The following is a 14,868-nucleotide window of genomic DNA, read 5'->3' as shown; positions in this document are numbered from 1 at the left end:
ATTAAACACAAAGTACCACACAACTCCTACTATGTATAACATTTACTGAGCTATAGATAAGATCAGAGAAATCAAGGGCCAAAGCCTCAGTTGCTGTAAAGTGGAATAACTCCACTGACTCTGATTGAGCTATGCTAAATGATCGCAGCTCAGAATCAGGTCCTCCCTCTGACTTAACTGATTCTTCATGACGCAAAGAGTCCTCTTACAGTAGAATAGTGCTTGAAAGGTTTTGGGGATGATCGTCTACAATGAATATTTTCAGCCACCTAATTAATCTTTTTGCAATAAAAAGATCTGAACAACTAATAACTGACTGGAAAATTCATAGCAAGTGATGGAAAGATTTGGTCCACTTGCAAGTGTCAGAACACCTACTCTCCATGACTGCGGTGCAGCAGCAAGCCACAACAGAGTCTATTGTAAAGAGTGCAGTTCCTGTGGAAACTGTTGCTACATATTGTAAAGAGACGACCTGCCTGAAATACGGAGGGATATGGTCGTTGGTTAAAACTCTGCAAGTGCTCGCTAATTTGGTGGCTAAACAAAACGTGCTTTTTGTTCTGTCTGTAATCGTCTATAGTAAAACATCAGCTTTGGTTATTCTTTTCAAGCATTCTTGAGACTGAACTATTTTTGCAGACATTTTTTCTGAACACAGTGAAATTTTGTCTTTTACATGCTCTGGTTTGATGCTGACAGCTGCCTAGATCATGTATTAATGAGCCATGTGGTTTATAGTGAGGAGCTATCTATTTTACTGGGGCAGATTTTAGGTCATCAAAAGAATCTTTTGAATCATTCTCCCCAGAGCCTGTATACAGAATCCTGCATCCAAGATTCTGTATAAAAAGCAAAGTTCAGTATCAGTCTTTCCTCCCCTAATATTGCTGCTCAAGGCAACAGCAGCTGCTTCAGAGCCTGTTATCTAAGTGAGATGTGACATTGCTTGAAAAATAGGGTACACAACAAATCTATTATTGATGCAACTCATTTTGTAGTAAGAGAACTAAGATTACTTTTTTTAAAGTACCAGAATATATACTCATCTCCTCTATTGCTTACACAAATACACCCTACGTGACAAACGGAAATGCCAGAGTTACAGCAAATGGCAGAAACACATTATGAACACTCACAAAAAAACAGCCATAACACAGCCTCCTGTGAAATAGCTTAACTGATTTGGGGGTGGGGGGGGGAAAGAGGTGCCAGAAAGACACAAATTGACTTTTTTTCTTGATGAATGGAACAAAAGAAAAAAATTAAGTGGCTGGCCAGATCTTAAGGACAGAATTATGACAAACTCAGAACTAAGGCCTCAATCCAGCAAAGCACTTAAGCACATGGATAATCCAAGTGACTTCAGTGAGACTATTCGTGTTTAAAGTTACACATATACTTAAGTGCCTTGCTAGAACAGGGCCTTAATGGTCAAAATTATAGTAGGTTCCCCCCCCCCCCATAGTTCTGATGTTGAAAATACTTGTGCACTGTTGATATTTTGTGCCAGTAGAAATACTTTCACACTGCATATTTCTCCATTGGTCTGGTCTAACCCAGGAAAATGAGTGGTGTTGGAAAACAGGCGAAGGTTTTGAACACCTCTTAGCACTTACCTTAGAGACAAAGACAGTGATATTTTAAAATGTATTAATAGAGGTTATAGTTAACCCTGGGGGAACCTCGGATTGACCGTGATCAGCTAATACATTAAACTTTGTACAATGCTACATGCAGGTTATTATCTGAGAACACGTTAATATTAATTATGTTAGCTAACATGCCTTAAAGCACATTTTCCTAGTCTAGACCTAGGCCATTTTGTAAACTTTCAACCAAATGACAAGTGTAAACAACTTCTGAGGATACAATCCTGAGTTCCCCAAGGGATTGAAAAATATTTTGGAAGCCTGAGCAATGTAGTCTGAATTTTCACACTATGCCTGAAGTTGCTAGAAACACCATTAGAAGAGTGTTTGAAAAGCTCCTGTTCAAATAAGACAGACAGTGAATATGTTCTGGAGAGACAACAGTCTATCTTAGCACAGAGAACATGTAAGGCATGAACTCTTGTTAGAATTCACACATCAGAACACTGTAAACAAGTTTTTTCTGCTAATCCAACAAGATAATGTGCTCTAAAGATAAAGACATAAATTAAATGGGCCCAGTCCTGCAAAAAGACAACAGTGCTGCAGTATCTGCACTGGCTTCCTATAGGTTTCCAGGAAGAGTTTAACGTGTTGGCCATGACCTCAAGGGCCCCTCCACAAGCCTTGCTGACACCCTCCTTTCTTGATTACCGTGGACACCACACTATCCTGCCTGTCACTCCTGCCTCTAAGCATCTTTGACTCAAACTCTCACTAGGTCCTCACATCCAGGCTACGTCTAAATCTTGCCAATTCTTTCTGCCTAAAATCTTTAAAATACTCCCTTTCCTATGCGTCCACATAACTAAAACTCTCATCCAGGCTCTCACTGTCTTGCATCTCAATTTCTGCAACCTCCTTCTCTGCCCTTGACATATGCAATCTTGCCCAGCTCATGTCCATTCAGAAAGCTAGGGCTAAAAACATTTTCCTAGCCCGTGACTGTAACCCCATCACTCCTCATTTTACATTCCTTCATTAGCTCCCCCAGCTCTACTCCAAACATAAGATACTTGTCTTCACAGCTCAACCCCTACTTCCTATCCTCTCTCATTCTGCATCAAAAGATCAGCTCCCACCTCCAACTGGCCAATGATGTCAGCCTCCATCACCCATTTACTTCTCCTATGCTGCCCGTCTTGGTTGAGAAGAGCTTCCGGTAACCATCTGCAAAGCAACCTCATTATCTTTCTTCACAACCCCTCCTTAAAACTCTCCTTTGTTGTCACACCTACAAAAAAAAAAAATTTAACAGCAGTTAGGCCGCTGGGGTGTGGCAAGACCACTGCCGATCACTATATTGTCTCATTGTTTCCTGGCACTCCCCCATCCATCTGTGTGTCCATCTGTTGTTTTTTGTCTTATACTTCGACTTTAGCTCCTGGGGGCAGGTACATCTTTTTGTTCTGTGCTTGTGCAGTGCCCTGGATCATGGTCCCTGACTAGGGCTAAGTGCTATGATAATACAAATAACGTCATCATCATCATCCTCAGACCTGCCTATCAGAGAGATCACTTTTCTCACTATGACATACTGGCCAAAGATACAGACAGCTAATAAAGGAGAAAAATCAGCTGGCTGGGTGTCCTTGGGATGGCCCTAGGACACTAGAACTTGCTTCCTCCTTGGGATGAAACAGCCTGACTTGATGATCTTCCAGGCATGCTCCAAGAGTTTGAGGGAAAAATGAAGCATGTTCCTGTGAAGGATGAGGGGAGAGAGGGTGCTTTTGTTTTATTTTGTTTTATTGGCTGGAATAATTTTTTTGTCTCCCGCCAATTATTTGATGCTGTGGGCTGAACTGATTTGATTTGTTATTATTTATTGCTGCTGGGGGTAATTATAAATGTAATTATCTCTAGTGTGTTCAGTGCTTCTGCACTGGGTTCTTCACTATTGTTAAATCTACATTATTAATAAAGCAATGAATGAGCACCTATGTGTGGTTCCAGTCCTGCAAACTAACCTGCGCACACAGATCCTTTTTTCCAGCAGAGCCTAGATAACATCATCGGGACTCCATAGGGATGCAGGGTTCTGCTCCCCAGATCAGCTTGCAGGATCAGGACCTTGGTAGGGTCTACATTCATGTTTTACATACAATTCCTAATCTCTGTTCTGATACAATAGCTTTCACATCCACAGGAAATTGCCCCATCTATCTGGACAACACAGCAAAACAGAAGTAGTTCCACTGAGGTCAATGGGTTCACACTGACATAAAGCTGGTGTGCATCAAATTAGAAGCAAGTGTCCGGATTTCTGTTCCGAAATCACATCCCACAGATGATATGCGTCTAGCTAAAAACAAAAACTTTTTACAGACTGACATTTCACAACGAAGTGCGAAAGGAGGAGAAAGACATTCATTAGGATGGCCTTAAAAATGGATGCCAGAAAGAAGGAAAATTGATGCCAGAAAAAATGCAGAGAGCCTGACTTCTCTCACAGCAGTTTTACACCACTAACTGTGTTAGTGTTACTCCTTATTTATATGGGGGATTAGATCAGAATCAGAATTAAGCAGGAAATTAGGTTTGCAATCATCAGAAGAGGGAGGTTCTGGAACAGCCTGAATAGTGGGGGCAAACAACCTAACTAGTGTTAAGATGCAGCTTGATAAATTCATGAATGGGATTATATGATGGTGTTACCTGTGACAGGAGTGGACTGGACTTGATGACCCAAAAGGTCCTTTCCAGTCCTGTGTGCGAGAGAAACATTTCAAATACTTTCCTGATGAATGAAAAATAAGAGACTGCTTACTGAGTCACAGTACAGTTACGGCCACCTGTTCTTATCGCTAATGGCAATGAATGCCCCTGATGCTTGGGAAGAATGTCCCATGAAAATTCATAGAGTCACTGCCTTCTCCTCTCCTCAGGGCCTCCTTAAATATCTACATCTGCCATGATGCCTACAAACCACCACTGACAGCCACTTGCAACTACTTTGTCCACTGAAGCAACTAATTTGTCCAGATATACCCAGGCCCTCTCTACTGTTCCACCATCCACCACTCCCATGTGTCTGCTTATCCACCTATTTCAAATGTCATAGCCCTAGACTGTAAACTCTCTGGGTCACAGAATGTCTTTATTTTATTCACAGGTACATCAGTTAGCACAATGGAGTGCCGACTGAAGCCTTTATAGGCTCTATCACCATATAAAAGAGCAGCAGCTATCATTTTCTTTTTCGTAACATTTCTGTAATGGCAAAAGTCCTAGTGTGACTGCAGTTATTCCAGCAAAAGCACTTTAATGTCAATATAAGCTACGTCTACACTAGGAGAGTTTGCTGGGATACCTATATCTCAAACCTTTTCTAGCTCAAACCTTGCCTTAAAAATAAACCAGGATATTTTTACTTGATCCTTCAATTTTTGACTAGTCTAAAGACTTTGCAGTTTGGAGCATGATAATTATTGTTGGTAACCCACCACTTCAGATGTTGTCTCCTTGATATTAAAAACTAAGATTTCACACTAGTCAGAGGTAACCTCATCTAAAGGTTTATGATTATGAGCCATAATTGTTTGCTGCGTATATCTCAGAATTTCCAAAAGGACTGAGATTTTGTGGACAGAGAAGTGTGGTGTTTGGTATGGAACCATTTACAGGAATACTTAGAGAGTGATTTTATTTGATGTCTCTTCCGCTTGTCCTTTTCCATGGTTACACAAAAGCTCTGGGGATTTCTTGCATTAGTGAAGCACAACAACTCACTCAAGCATAGAACATGGAAGGAACTTGTATACTGTGCAAGAGGGAAAACAACTGAATTTCGTTCATTCAGCTTAGTAAAGAGATACTCTTTCATATTGAATTACACTATAAACTGGTAGGTTTTTCAGCCATTCAATAGTTTAAGCCCCTGGGTGGCCCATTATTGCCTGGAGCTCAAAATGAGTCAAAACCAAATTATTTCTCAGAAATCATTCAAAATCAAAAACCCAGATCATGCTGGCTAAAACGCAGCCTTACAAAAAAGCCTCTGTGGTAAAGGCTTAATATAAATGCAAACGCACAGAGGCCCCATCAGATTAGACTACAAGAGTCCTACAGAACTCAGTTTCATACAGAAACCTCCCCAAGGTGCTTGGTTAGCTTTTTTCTACTGCTAACCTAACCTCAGCTCCCTTTCTCAACAAGCAGACTTTTCTAAAACAGTGACCAGAGGCTCAGGCCTGCAAACATTCATCTCAGAAGTGACTTTACTGACATGACTGGTCCTATTGCGTAAGCGTGTTCTGACCCCAGTACCAGATTAATAAAGCCCAGAACTACACCTTTACCTTCTAACTAGGGTCTCCAATTAGTTTCACCAGCATTCCCTGTGATCCAATTTGGTAACCTGGTATATAGTAGCAGGAAAGCCATCCTCTCTTTCTGTTTAGTTTAGGCAGTCTTCATCTTAAAGTTGTTGCCACATGGAATGTGGCTATTTGATCCAACTCTGCAAGAAGCAGGTCATCCTGCCTTTAAAGATGGGCAACAGACTGACTTGGACGGGTAAGCAAATACCCAAGCACCTTTTCAAAACTTCTCTCTGATCCCAGTCAGATTTTGCATTTTGCCCATCATTCAACCTCTCGTTCAAATCTCTCTTTACAGATTCAGAAATTTTATTAAGCTAATGTTAAAATTATATAATACACAGGTTAAGAAAACAGTGTTTGTACATCTGGGTACAGTGCTTAAATTATCCAACAGTACAAAGGTTGGTTTAAAAGTAATATAATCTACATAGTACATAATCAGCAATAACCCACGTAAGATTAATAAATTTTATGATACAATTTAGATATTAGCATCCACTTCTGCAAAGTCCACAATGACAACCCATGTCAGGAAATAGGCTGTCAAAGGCTACAAAAATCAAACAAACAAACAACCTATGCTCAGTAGCCTGAATCAGAAAGGCTGAGCACCCTCAACTTCCTACTGGCTCACAGTTTTGGGTCTTAAAACAACCATCCTCTAGGGCACCCCTGTTCACTGTGTCATCTGTCTGCCCACCTAGACTGTAGAAGACTTGAGGAAGGGACTGTGTCCTCCTTTGGGTCTCACACACCACTTAGCAATTGATGCTTAATTAATAAATAAATTATTATTCTACTGATCACATTCAAAACAAGGGCAAAATTTTTGCATCTGCTCCAAGAAAATTATAATCCTACAAAAGGCTGCAGGAGAAATTTAAAAGGGTTTTTTCAAGGGAACACAAGAAGGGTGAGGCTAGTTTTTACCCACACTGCAACCAAGTGAACTGCTAACAAGCCACTGCGCAACCATCCATCATGGGAGCAGATGGAAACAAGATTTTCAAGCCATGCCAGCAGTTTCAAGCCCATCAATCTAACAGTCCATCTATTGTGTATTTTCCCCTAGTGGTTCTAGAGATGTTTAAGTAGGAGAATCCCTTGCCTTCATACTATTCAAGATCAAAGCTAACAAAAAGTTTGAGGTAGTTTAACAAGGCTGATGAGTAAAAGTGCTGAAAATTCTATGAGCTAAATCTATAAACTGACAACCTTTGTAGCAATAATTAAATCCCCCCCTAATAACTATGACAATTCAATGCTGTTCCAACATGCTCTTACAATTACTATTTGTCCATGCTTAAAAGTTACTGTACATCAGCTACTACATAAGTCCCATAGGAATGAATATGAAGATATTTGGTACTAAGATATTTGGCTACTGTAAAAACATTTCTCCGTTCAGTTAAAACTTCAGTATTTTACATTATATGTGGCAGCAGTTTTCAAAACTTTTTGAGCCAACCCCTGCTTCCCCCTTTGAGTTACAATTTTTGGTCGCGTCTCCCCAAACCAGACAAAAAGAGATGAGTCAGAGGGTGAAGGTGGTAATCCCTCTTCAAGTCCCACCACACCAGGCTGAATCCAGAGCTGCCTTGCTTTGCCCCTGGGCCCCACAAACGTTCTTACACTCCCCCCTAAGGGACACACCTGACAGTTTGAAAACCTCTAAATTATTGTGTCTCAGACCATGTCTACATTACCACCTATGTCTGCAAAACGTATGTTGCTCTGCGGTGTGAAAAAAACACATCCCTGAGCAACATAAGTTTTGTCAGCATAAGTAGTAGTGTGTACGTACGGTGCTGTCGGCGGAAGAGCTTCTCCTGCCAAGACAGCTACCGCCTCTTGCCGGTGGTGGTTTAATTATGTTGACGGGGGCGCTCTCTCCGTTGGCATAAAGCAGCTACACGAGAGATCTAACAGCAGCGCAGCTGCATCGGTACAGCTATGCCACCGTAAGATCTCTCCTGTAGACACAGCCTCATTGTCATCTGATTGTCAGCAGAGGGACAAGTAAACAAGGCTTCGTAGTTGAGCTACAAGCAAAATCCTTAAATGTCTGCAAAGCTCAACAAATGCTTTAAACTAATTCTTGGAGCACCAGGATTGTAATCACCCTGCATATAACAACATAACAGCATCCAGAGTATAACGATGAGCTTGATTCTCCATTGCCTTGCACCTGGTGTAGCTGTATGCACCTGTGTAAAGCAAGAGTAAAGTGCTGCCATTCAGGTTTGGCAGAGTTTTACACCCACTCAGCACCCAAAGGTACATGATAGTGGAGATAGCTATGCCCACTTTATTCATACGCAAGGCATGTTGGCACTTAATAAGAGACATTAAACATACCTAAAAAGGTAAACAAAAAAGAGAAAGAGAGCAGAGCCTCACTACAAATCTTCCCTATTAACATGCTCTGACGAATTTGCAAGATGAATGTCACACCTGCTTAATAATGAATACGCAATTACAGAAATATTCAGGTTGTAATAATATTTGTTTAGCAGAGAAGCTTTGGCAAATCAACCCATCCGAAGAGTTAAGATCCTCTGAATGTTGAAATTCAACATACACCCCAAACACAGTATTCCATTCTGATATCCAGCACTGGGACAACTCACATGCATAAAGTTACTCATCTATGTAAGAGTTTGGGACCTAAATTGCTATGAATTAAGCAAATCATCACATATAATCACACTAACTGACAAGGACCAGTAGTAGTGACATACTACTTGCTAAAGATGCCTTTCTTTCCACATCTGGATGCTCAAGCATCCTAAATTGTCTAATTACAGACTGCAAGATTTGCACTGTGCACTATGCTTTCCTATGGCTTTCAAGAGTGTATCAGTTCTTAGGCATTGTCTACCCACAAAAGTTGTACAGTTTTTATTATACTGGTGTAGTTAAAGCGGTACAACTCCCTTTTTTAGTGAGGACGGTTACACTGGTATAAAAGTGTTTATACCAGTATACCTTATGTCCACACAGGAAGGGGAATAAGCTATACTGATATAAAGAACTTTTCATTCTATGATTCTGTGTAAGGTAGTGTGGAAGGGATCCCAAGAGGTCATCTAATCTAGTCCATTCCCCCCCATTTTGACACAGCACATCCCTGACAGCTGTCTAACCTGCTCTGAAAAATCTCCAATGATGGGGATTCCACAACTTCCTTTGGTAACCTATTCCAGTACACATCTATCCTTATAGCAAGGAAGATTTTCCTAATATATAAGATAAATCTCCCTTGCTGCAGAAAGCCCATTATTTTTTGTCCTACATCCAATGAATATGGAGAACAACTAGTCACCGTTCTCTTTAAAACATATCTGAAGATATGTTAGATAAGAATTCTTCCATCAACCTAGCTACATCTGCAGTGGTGGTTAGGCTGACCTAACTATATTGCATAGGGCACAAAATTTTTCACAGCCCTCAGCAATGTAGAAAGGTCAATCTAAGTTTAGTAACATCAGCCTAGCTACAGGCTTGTCTTCACTATGGGGAGAACGACGCTGCTGCAATCAACTGCAGCAGGGTTGATTTAGCAGGTTTAGTGAAGACCCTCTAAATCAGGGGTGGCAAACTACAGCCTACGGGCCACATCTGGCCCGCCGGCCCTATTAATCCAGTCCTCAAGCTCTCGCCGGGAGTGGGGATCAGGGTTTGCCCCACAATGCGCTCCAGCAGGGGAGCGGGATCGGGGGCTTTCTGCGCGGCTTCTGAAAGTAGCAGCATGTCCCCCCTCCAACTCCTATGCATAGGGGCAGCCAGAGGGCTCCACATGCTGCCCTTGCCCCAAGCGCCTCCCCCAACAGCTCCCATTGGCTGGGAACCCTGGCCAGTGAGAGCTGCAGAGGCGGCGCCTGTGAACAGGGCAGCACACAGAGCCGCCTGGCCACCCCTCCACATAGGAGCCAGAGAGGGAACATGCCGCTGCTTCCGGGAGCTACTTCGGGTAAGCGCTGCCCAAAGCCTGCACCCCTGAGCCTGTCCCCCATGCCCGAACCCCTCAGTCCCAGCCCTCCGAACTCCTCGGTCCCAGCCCAGAGCACCCTCCTGCACCCCAAACCCCTCATCCCTAGTCCCACCCCAGAGTCCACACCCCCAGCCAGAGCCCTCACCCCTCCTGCACCCCAAACCCCTTCCCCAATCTGGAGTCCCCTCCCACACTCTGAACTCCTCATTTCTGGTTCCATCCCTGAGCCTGCACCCCCAGCCGGAGCCCTCACCACCTCCTGCACTTCAACCCCCAATTCCATGAGCATTCACAGCCTGCCATACAATTTCTATATCCAGATGTGACCCTCAAGCCAAAAAGTTTGCCAACCCCTGTGCTAAATTGACAGCAGAGTGCTCTCTGGTTGACCCTGGTACTCCTTCTCTGTGAAAAGAAGAGTAAGGTAAATCGACTGGAGAGGGTCTCCCATCGACACAGTGCAGTGACGATACCGGGGTAAGTCAACCTAAGCTATGTTGACTCCAGCTACATTATTCACATAGCTGGAGCAGCATAATTTAGGTTGACTTACCCTAGTAGAGACCACAAGCCCTATGTCACTCAGGAGCATGGCAAATTCACATGCATGAGAGATGTAGTTAAAAATGATCTATGCCCTGGTGTAGACACCATTAGATCGATGGAAGAATTCTTCCATCAACCTAGCTGCCATGTCTCGAGGGAGTGGATTAACCACAGCGATGGAAAAATCCCTTCCATCACTGTGGCCAGTGTCTACACTACAATGGTGTAGCTGCAGCACCACATACAGATTTTGCACAGATATCTATGGGTGTGTAGCCCATACATTGTAGAAGGAGGTCTCGAGCCCTTTCACCTAAAACAAGTGTTATTGAAATAGACAACAAAACTAATAACCAATATTAATAAAAAGATTGACAAAATGGGTGTGAACCACAATGCTGTCACATCGCATGAGGTTCCTCCCTTGTCTTATCTTTTCATCAGTCCATTATGTATTTCAGCTGCTCATTCTACACGGCAGAACCTCACACTTGGCTGGAGAATACTTAGCACACTGTTGGTGCTGACAATAAATAAGCTGGATGTGGAGCACCAATGTTGTATTTTTCTATAAACACATAACAGTCTCTCTGGTACTTCAATACATAATGTTATTTCTCAGCCACTATGCTGAACCGAGAAAGGAAAGCACTGGCAGCTTCTCTTGCGATAAGATCCCAACATCTAGCTGTTCTCTCTAGTGGCACTTCTCTCTTCCCCATGTATCATCAGTCTGATTTGACTGTGGTGGTTTTTTGACTATGCTCACTAAACTGTCTGGTTTCAACAAGTTATTTACTGTAATTCCTCCTGGGAATATCCAAACTCCTCTGCAATCTGTCTACCTGGAATGCTGTGTATTTTCATTTAGCATTTCTTGTTCCACTGTAAATTATTGCTAGATGGATACACTTCCCTTCTCTATATTCTAGTTCTGGAAAGGAAAGTAGGAAATCCTTTAACTGACACAGAGGTAATTATTATGCACCATATTTTAAGAAAGATGTGAAAATATTGGAAAGATTCCATAGAAGAGCAGGAAAAGTGATAAAAGGTTTAGAAATCCTGACCTCTGAGGAAAAGTTGAAAGAATGGAGCATGTTCACTTTAGAGAAGAGAAGACTCTGGGGGGAAATAGGTGGACCTGATAAGAGTCTTCAAATATATTAATGGCTCTTATAAAGAAGACAGTAATTAATTGTTCTCCAAATCCACCAAGGGTAGGGCAAGAAGCGATCCGCTTCAGCTGCAGTAAGGGAAATTTGGATTGGACAATAGGAAACACTTGCTAACTCTAAGCATAGTTAAGCACTGGATCAGGTGTGAGGTAGGTTTTTGAATCCCTGTCACTGAATCCCCTTCACTGAAGAACAAGAACAAGCTACACAAACACCTGTCAGAGATGATCTAGGTATACTTAATCCAGCCTCAGCACAGAGGGAGATAACCTTCTCAGGTCCTTTGAAGTCCTACATTTCTATGATTCTGTATATCATCTATTCCATCGTTAGGGTTGAAACATGAACTATAGCTCTGATAGGTTTCAGAGTGGTAGCAGTGTTAGTCTGTATCAGCAAAAAGAATGAGGAGGAAGAATGCAAGTTGCACCTACTTGGAAGTGGGGGAACCTGCAACTACTGATGTTTTGCTTATGCTGTTATGTATGTGATTTATGCATGACCAGGCATTGTCAAGTTCATCCCTGTAACTGCTTTAAATTCAAAGTGTGCACGCATATCCACAGGTATATGGGTATGTGTGTATAGATTTGTAAAGAAATGTGACCTTTCTCGTGTGCATATTTGCAATTAACTACAAGCGTACACATATGTATGAGCGTTTGTAGGTGCATGCATAACCCACTAGTGAGTGTGCATTACTTACATATTCACAGAGAATATGCGTTTTTACAGCCCCTTGCTGGGGAGCATGGGCTCTTAAGCTCATGTTTTTAGCCCTGGAGGTCCCCGGTTCAATCTCCAGTGGGTTGGCCAACATGGTGGCCGTCACAGACACATCTTGCCACACTTGCATGCAGAATGCACCTACAAGTAGGTGTGTGAGCGCAGAGCTGCGTGTGCATACATACAGGTGTACAAATGTGGGCGTGTACATGCCAGCAGGTGTGAGCACACACTCCGTGGGCAGCTCACGTCCCCGCGGCAGGACAGCCACTCACCCAGCCTTCGAAGCTGTCAGCGTTGCCCGTGGTGTGTAAGAGGTCCTGGAAGCGCAGGGTGCAGTTGGCCACAAAGTCGTCGTAGCCGATGGGGGTGTCATGGAAGACGGCCAGCTCCAGCTGGCGGCCATCGGTGACGGGGGCGGAGAACTCCTCGTTGTAGGTGGGCTTGTTGGTCTTCTGTTTGGTGCTGGTCTGCCCCACCCGCACCTGGTCCACGCTCACCGCCACGTAGGGGTCCAGCACCTGGTAGCCCTTCTTGAAGAGCGAGTGTCTCAGCGACCAGCGGGTGGGCTGCAGCCCCACCGCCTCGCCGATCCGCACCTTCATGTACCCGTTGAACTTCATGGCCCCCCCGGCCATGGCCAGCCGGCGAAAGGGGCAGGCGGGGATGCTGAGCTCAGCGGCTCCTCCTCAGTGGGGCAGGCAGCGCCTGCTCCCGCATCTCTGAGCCACGCGGCCGGAGACCGGTCCCAAGCCCTCCACGCCAGGCGCACCCCTCCCCTGCCCGCCCGGACGCCAATCGCTGGGGGGGGGGGCGGCCTCTGGCTGCAGCAAGCCCGCCCGGCTTCGCCTCCCGCGGGAAGCAGTCACCAGCCAGCCGCCGCAGCAGCTAGGTCTCCGCCCCAGCCGAGGCGGGCCCGGCCGAGCTGCCGCGTCCCCGCAGCTGGCGCTCCGCAGCCACCCGCCGCCGGTTCCGCGCCCGCCCGCAGCCTCCCCTCAGCCCGCGCGGGAACTCGGGCGCCGCCGCGCGCGCCTGGCCCCGGGAGAGCGCATCGCCGGCCCTGCCCGTGCGAGCCAGGCGGGCGAGCGGGCAGGAAGCACCTGAGGCAAGTGTGACAGCGCGGGGAGGAGCCTAGAACCGGCCCGGCCGGGGCTTGGCTGGAGCTGGGCGGGGAGGCTGCGTGGGGGGTGGGCTGGGCCGCTCTCCACCGGAGCGGCTGGAAAAGCCGCTTTCCTGCGCCCAGCCAGCCCGGGGCAGGAGGGCGGCGGGTCCCGGGGTGATTGCTTGCCCGTGGGACAGGGGGTTATTATCACAGCTGTGTAACCCGGGGGCGGGAGCCCTGGCGGGAAGAGGGCGGAGGTGGGAGCTCAGCCAAGTGCTGGGCGCTTAGCGCGGTGCAGGCACGCACCTTGCACGGGCAGGGCAGGCCAGGCCAGGCAGCGCTGCTGTACTGTGGGCAGGGACTTGCTCCCACCCCCACGTGGAATAGGAGCATTTCCCGATCCACGGACCAGAGCGTGATCACCCTGGAAAGGCTACTCAGCCCTGCCCTCCCGGGTACGTCTACGCGCCAGCTCTGCCTTCCCGGGGTACGTCCGCTCCGCAGCTAAACGCCAGCTCTGCCCTGCCAGGGTACATCTACACGCCAGCTCTGCCCTGCCAGGGTATATCCGCTGCGCCGCGAAACGCCAGCTCTGCCCTCCCGGGGTACGTCTACACGCCAGCTCTGCCCTGCCAGGGTATATCCGCTCCGCAGCTAAACGCCAGCTCTGCCCTCCCGGGGTACGTCTACACGCCAGCTCTGCCCTCCCGGGGTACGTCCGCTCCGCAGCTAAACGCCAGCTCTGCCCTGCCAGGGTACGTCTACACGACGCCAGCTCTGCCCTCCCGGGGTACGTCCGCTCCGCAGCTAAACGCCAGCTCTGCCCTGCCAGGGTACGTCTACACGCCAGCTCTTCCCTCCCCGGGGTACGTCCGCTCCGCAGCTAAACGCAAGCTCTGCCCTGCCAGGGTACATCTACACACCAGCTCTGCCCTGCCAGGGTACATCTACACACCAGCTCTGCCCTGCCAGGGTACATCTACACACCAGCTCTGCCCTGCCAGGGTACATCTACACGCCAGCTTTACCCTGCCAGGGTACATCTACACGCCAGCTTTACCCTCCCGGGGTACGTCCGCTCCGCAGCTAAACGCCAGCTCTGCCCTGCCAGGGTACATCTACACGCCAGCTTTACCCTCCCGGGGTACGTCCGCTCCGCAGCTAAACGCCAGCTCTGCCCTGCCGGGGTACGTCTACACGCCAGCTCTGCCCTCCCCGGGGTACGTCCGCTCCGCAGCTAAACGCCAGCTCTGCCCTGCCAGGGTACATCTACACACCAGCTCTGCCCTGCCAGGGTACATCTACACGCCAGCTTTACCCTCCCGGGGTACGTCCGCTCCGCAGC

The 14,868-nt window shown here is 46.3% G+C and overlaps 1 protein-coding gene across 1 annotated transcript in view; it reads right to left on the bottom strand.

Moving 5' to 3' along the window:
* The window catches only part of PRKCH (protein kinase C eta), a 170,338-nt gene extending 157,060 nt beyond the window's left edge, over positions 1 to 13,278 (bottom strand). The window contains exon 1 of the mRNA XM_030558528.1: positions 12,697 to 13,278. Coding sequence (XP_030414388.1) covers positions 12,697 to 13,059 — 363 coding nt within the window. The 5' untranslated portion in view covers positions 13,060 to 13,278. The remainder of the gene's footprint in view (positions 1 to 12,696) is intronic.
* Between the last annotated feature and the right edge of the window lie 1,590 nt (positions 13,279 to 14,868).

Source organism: Gopherus evgoodei, chromosome 4 (assembly GCF_007399415.2).
Source record: "Gopherus evgoodei ecotype Sinaloan lineage chromosome 4, rGopEvg1_v1.p, whole genome shotgun sequence".
NCBI lineage: Eukaryota > Metazoa > Chordata > Testudines > Testudinidae > Gopherus > Gopherus evgoodei.
The sequence above is the reverse complement of the archived record's forward strand: the minus strand, read 5'-3'. Positions and strand labels throughout refer to the sequence as shown.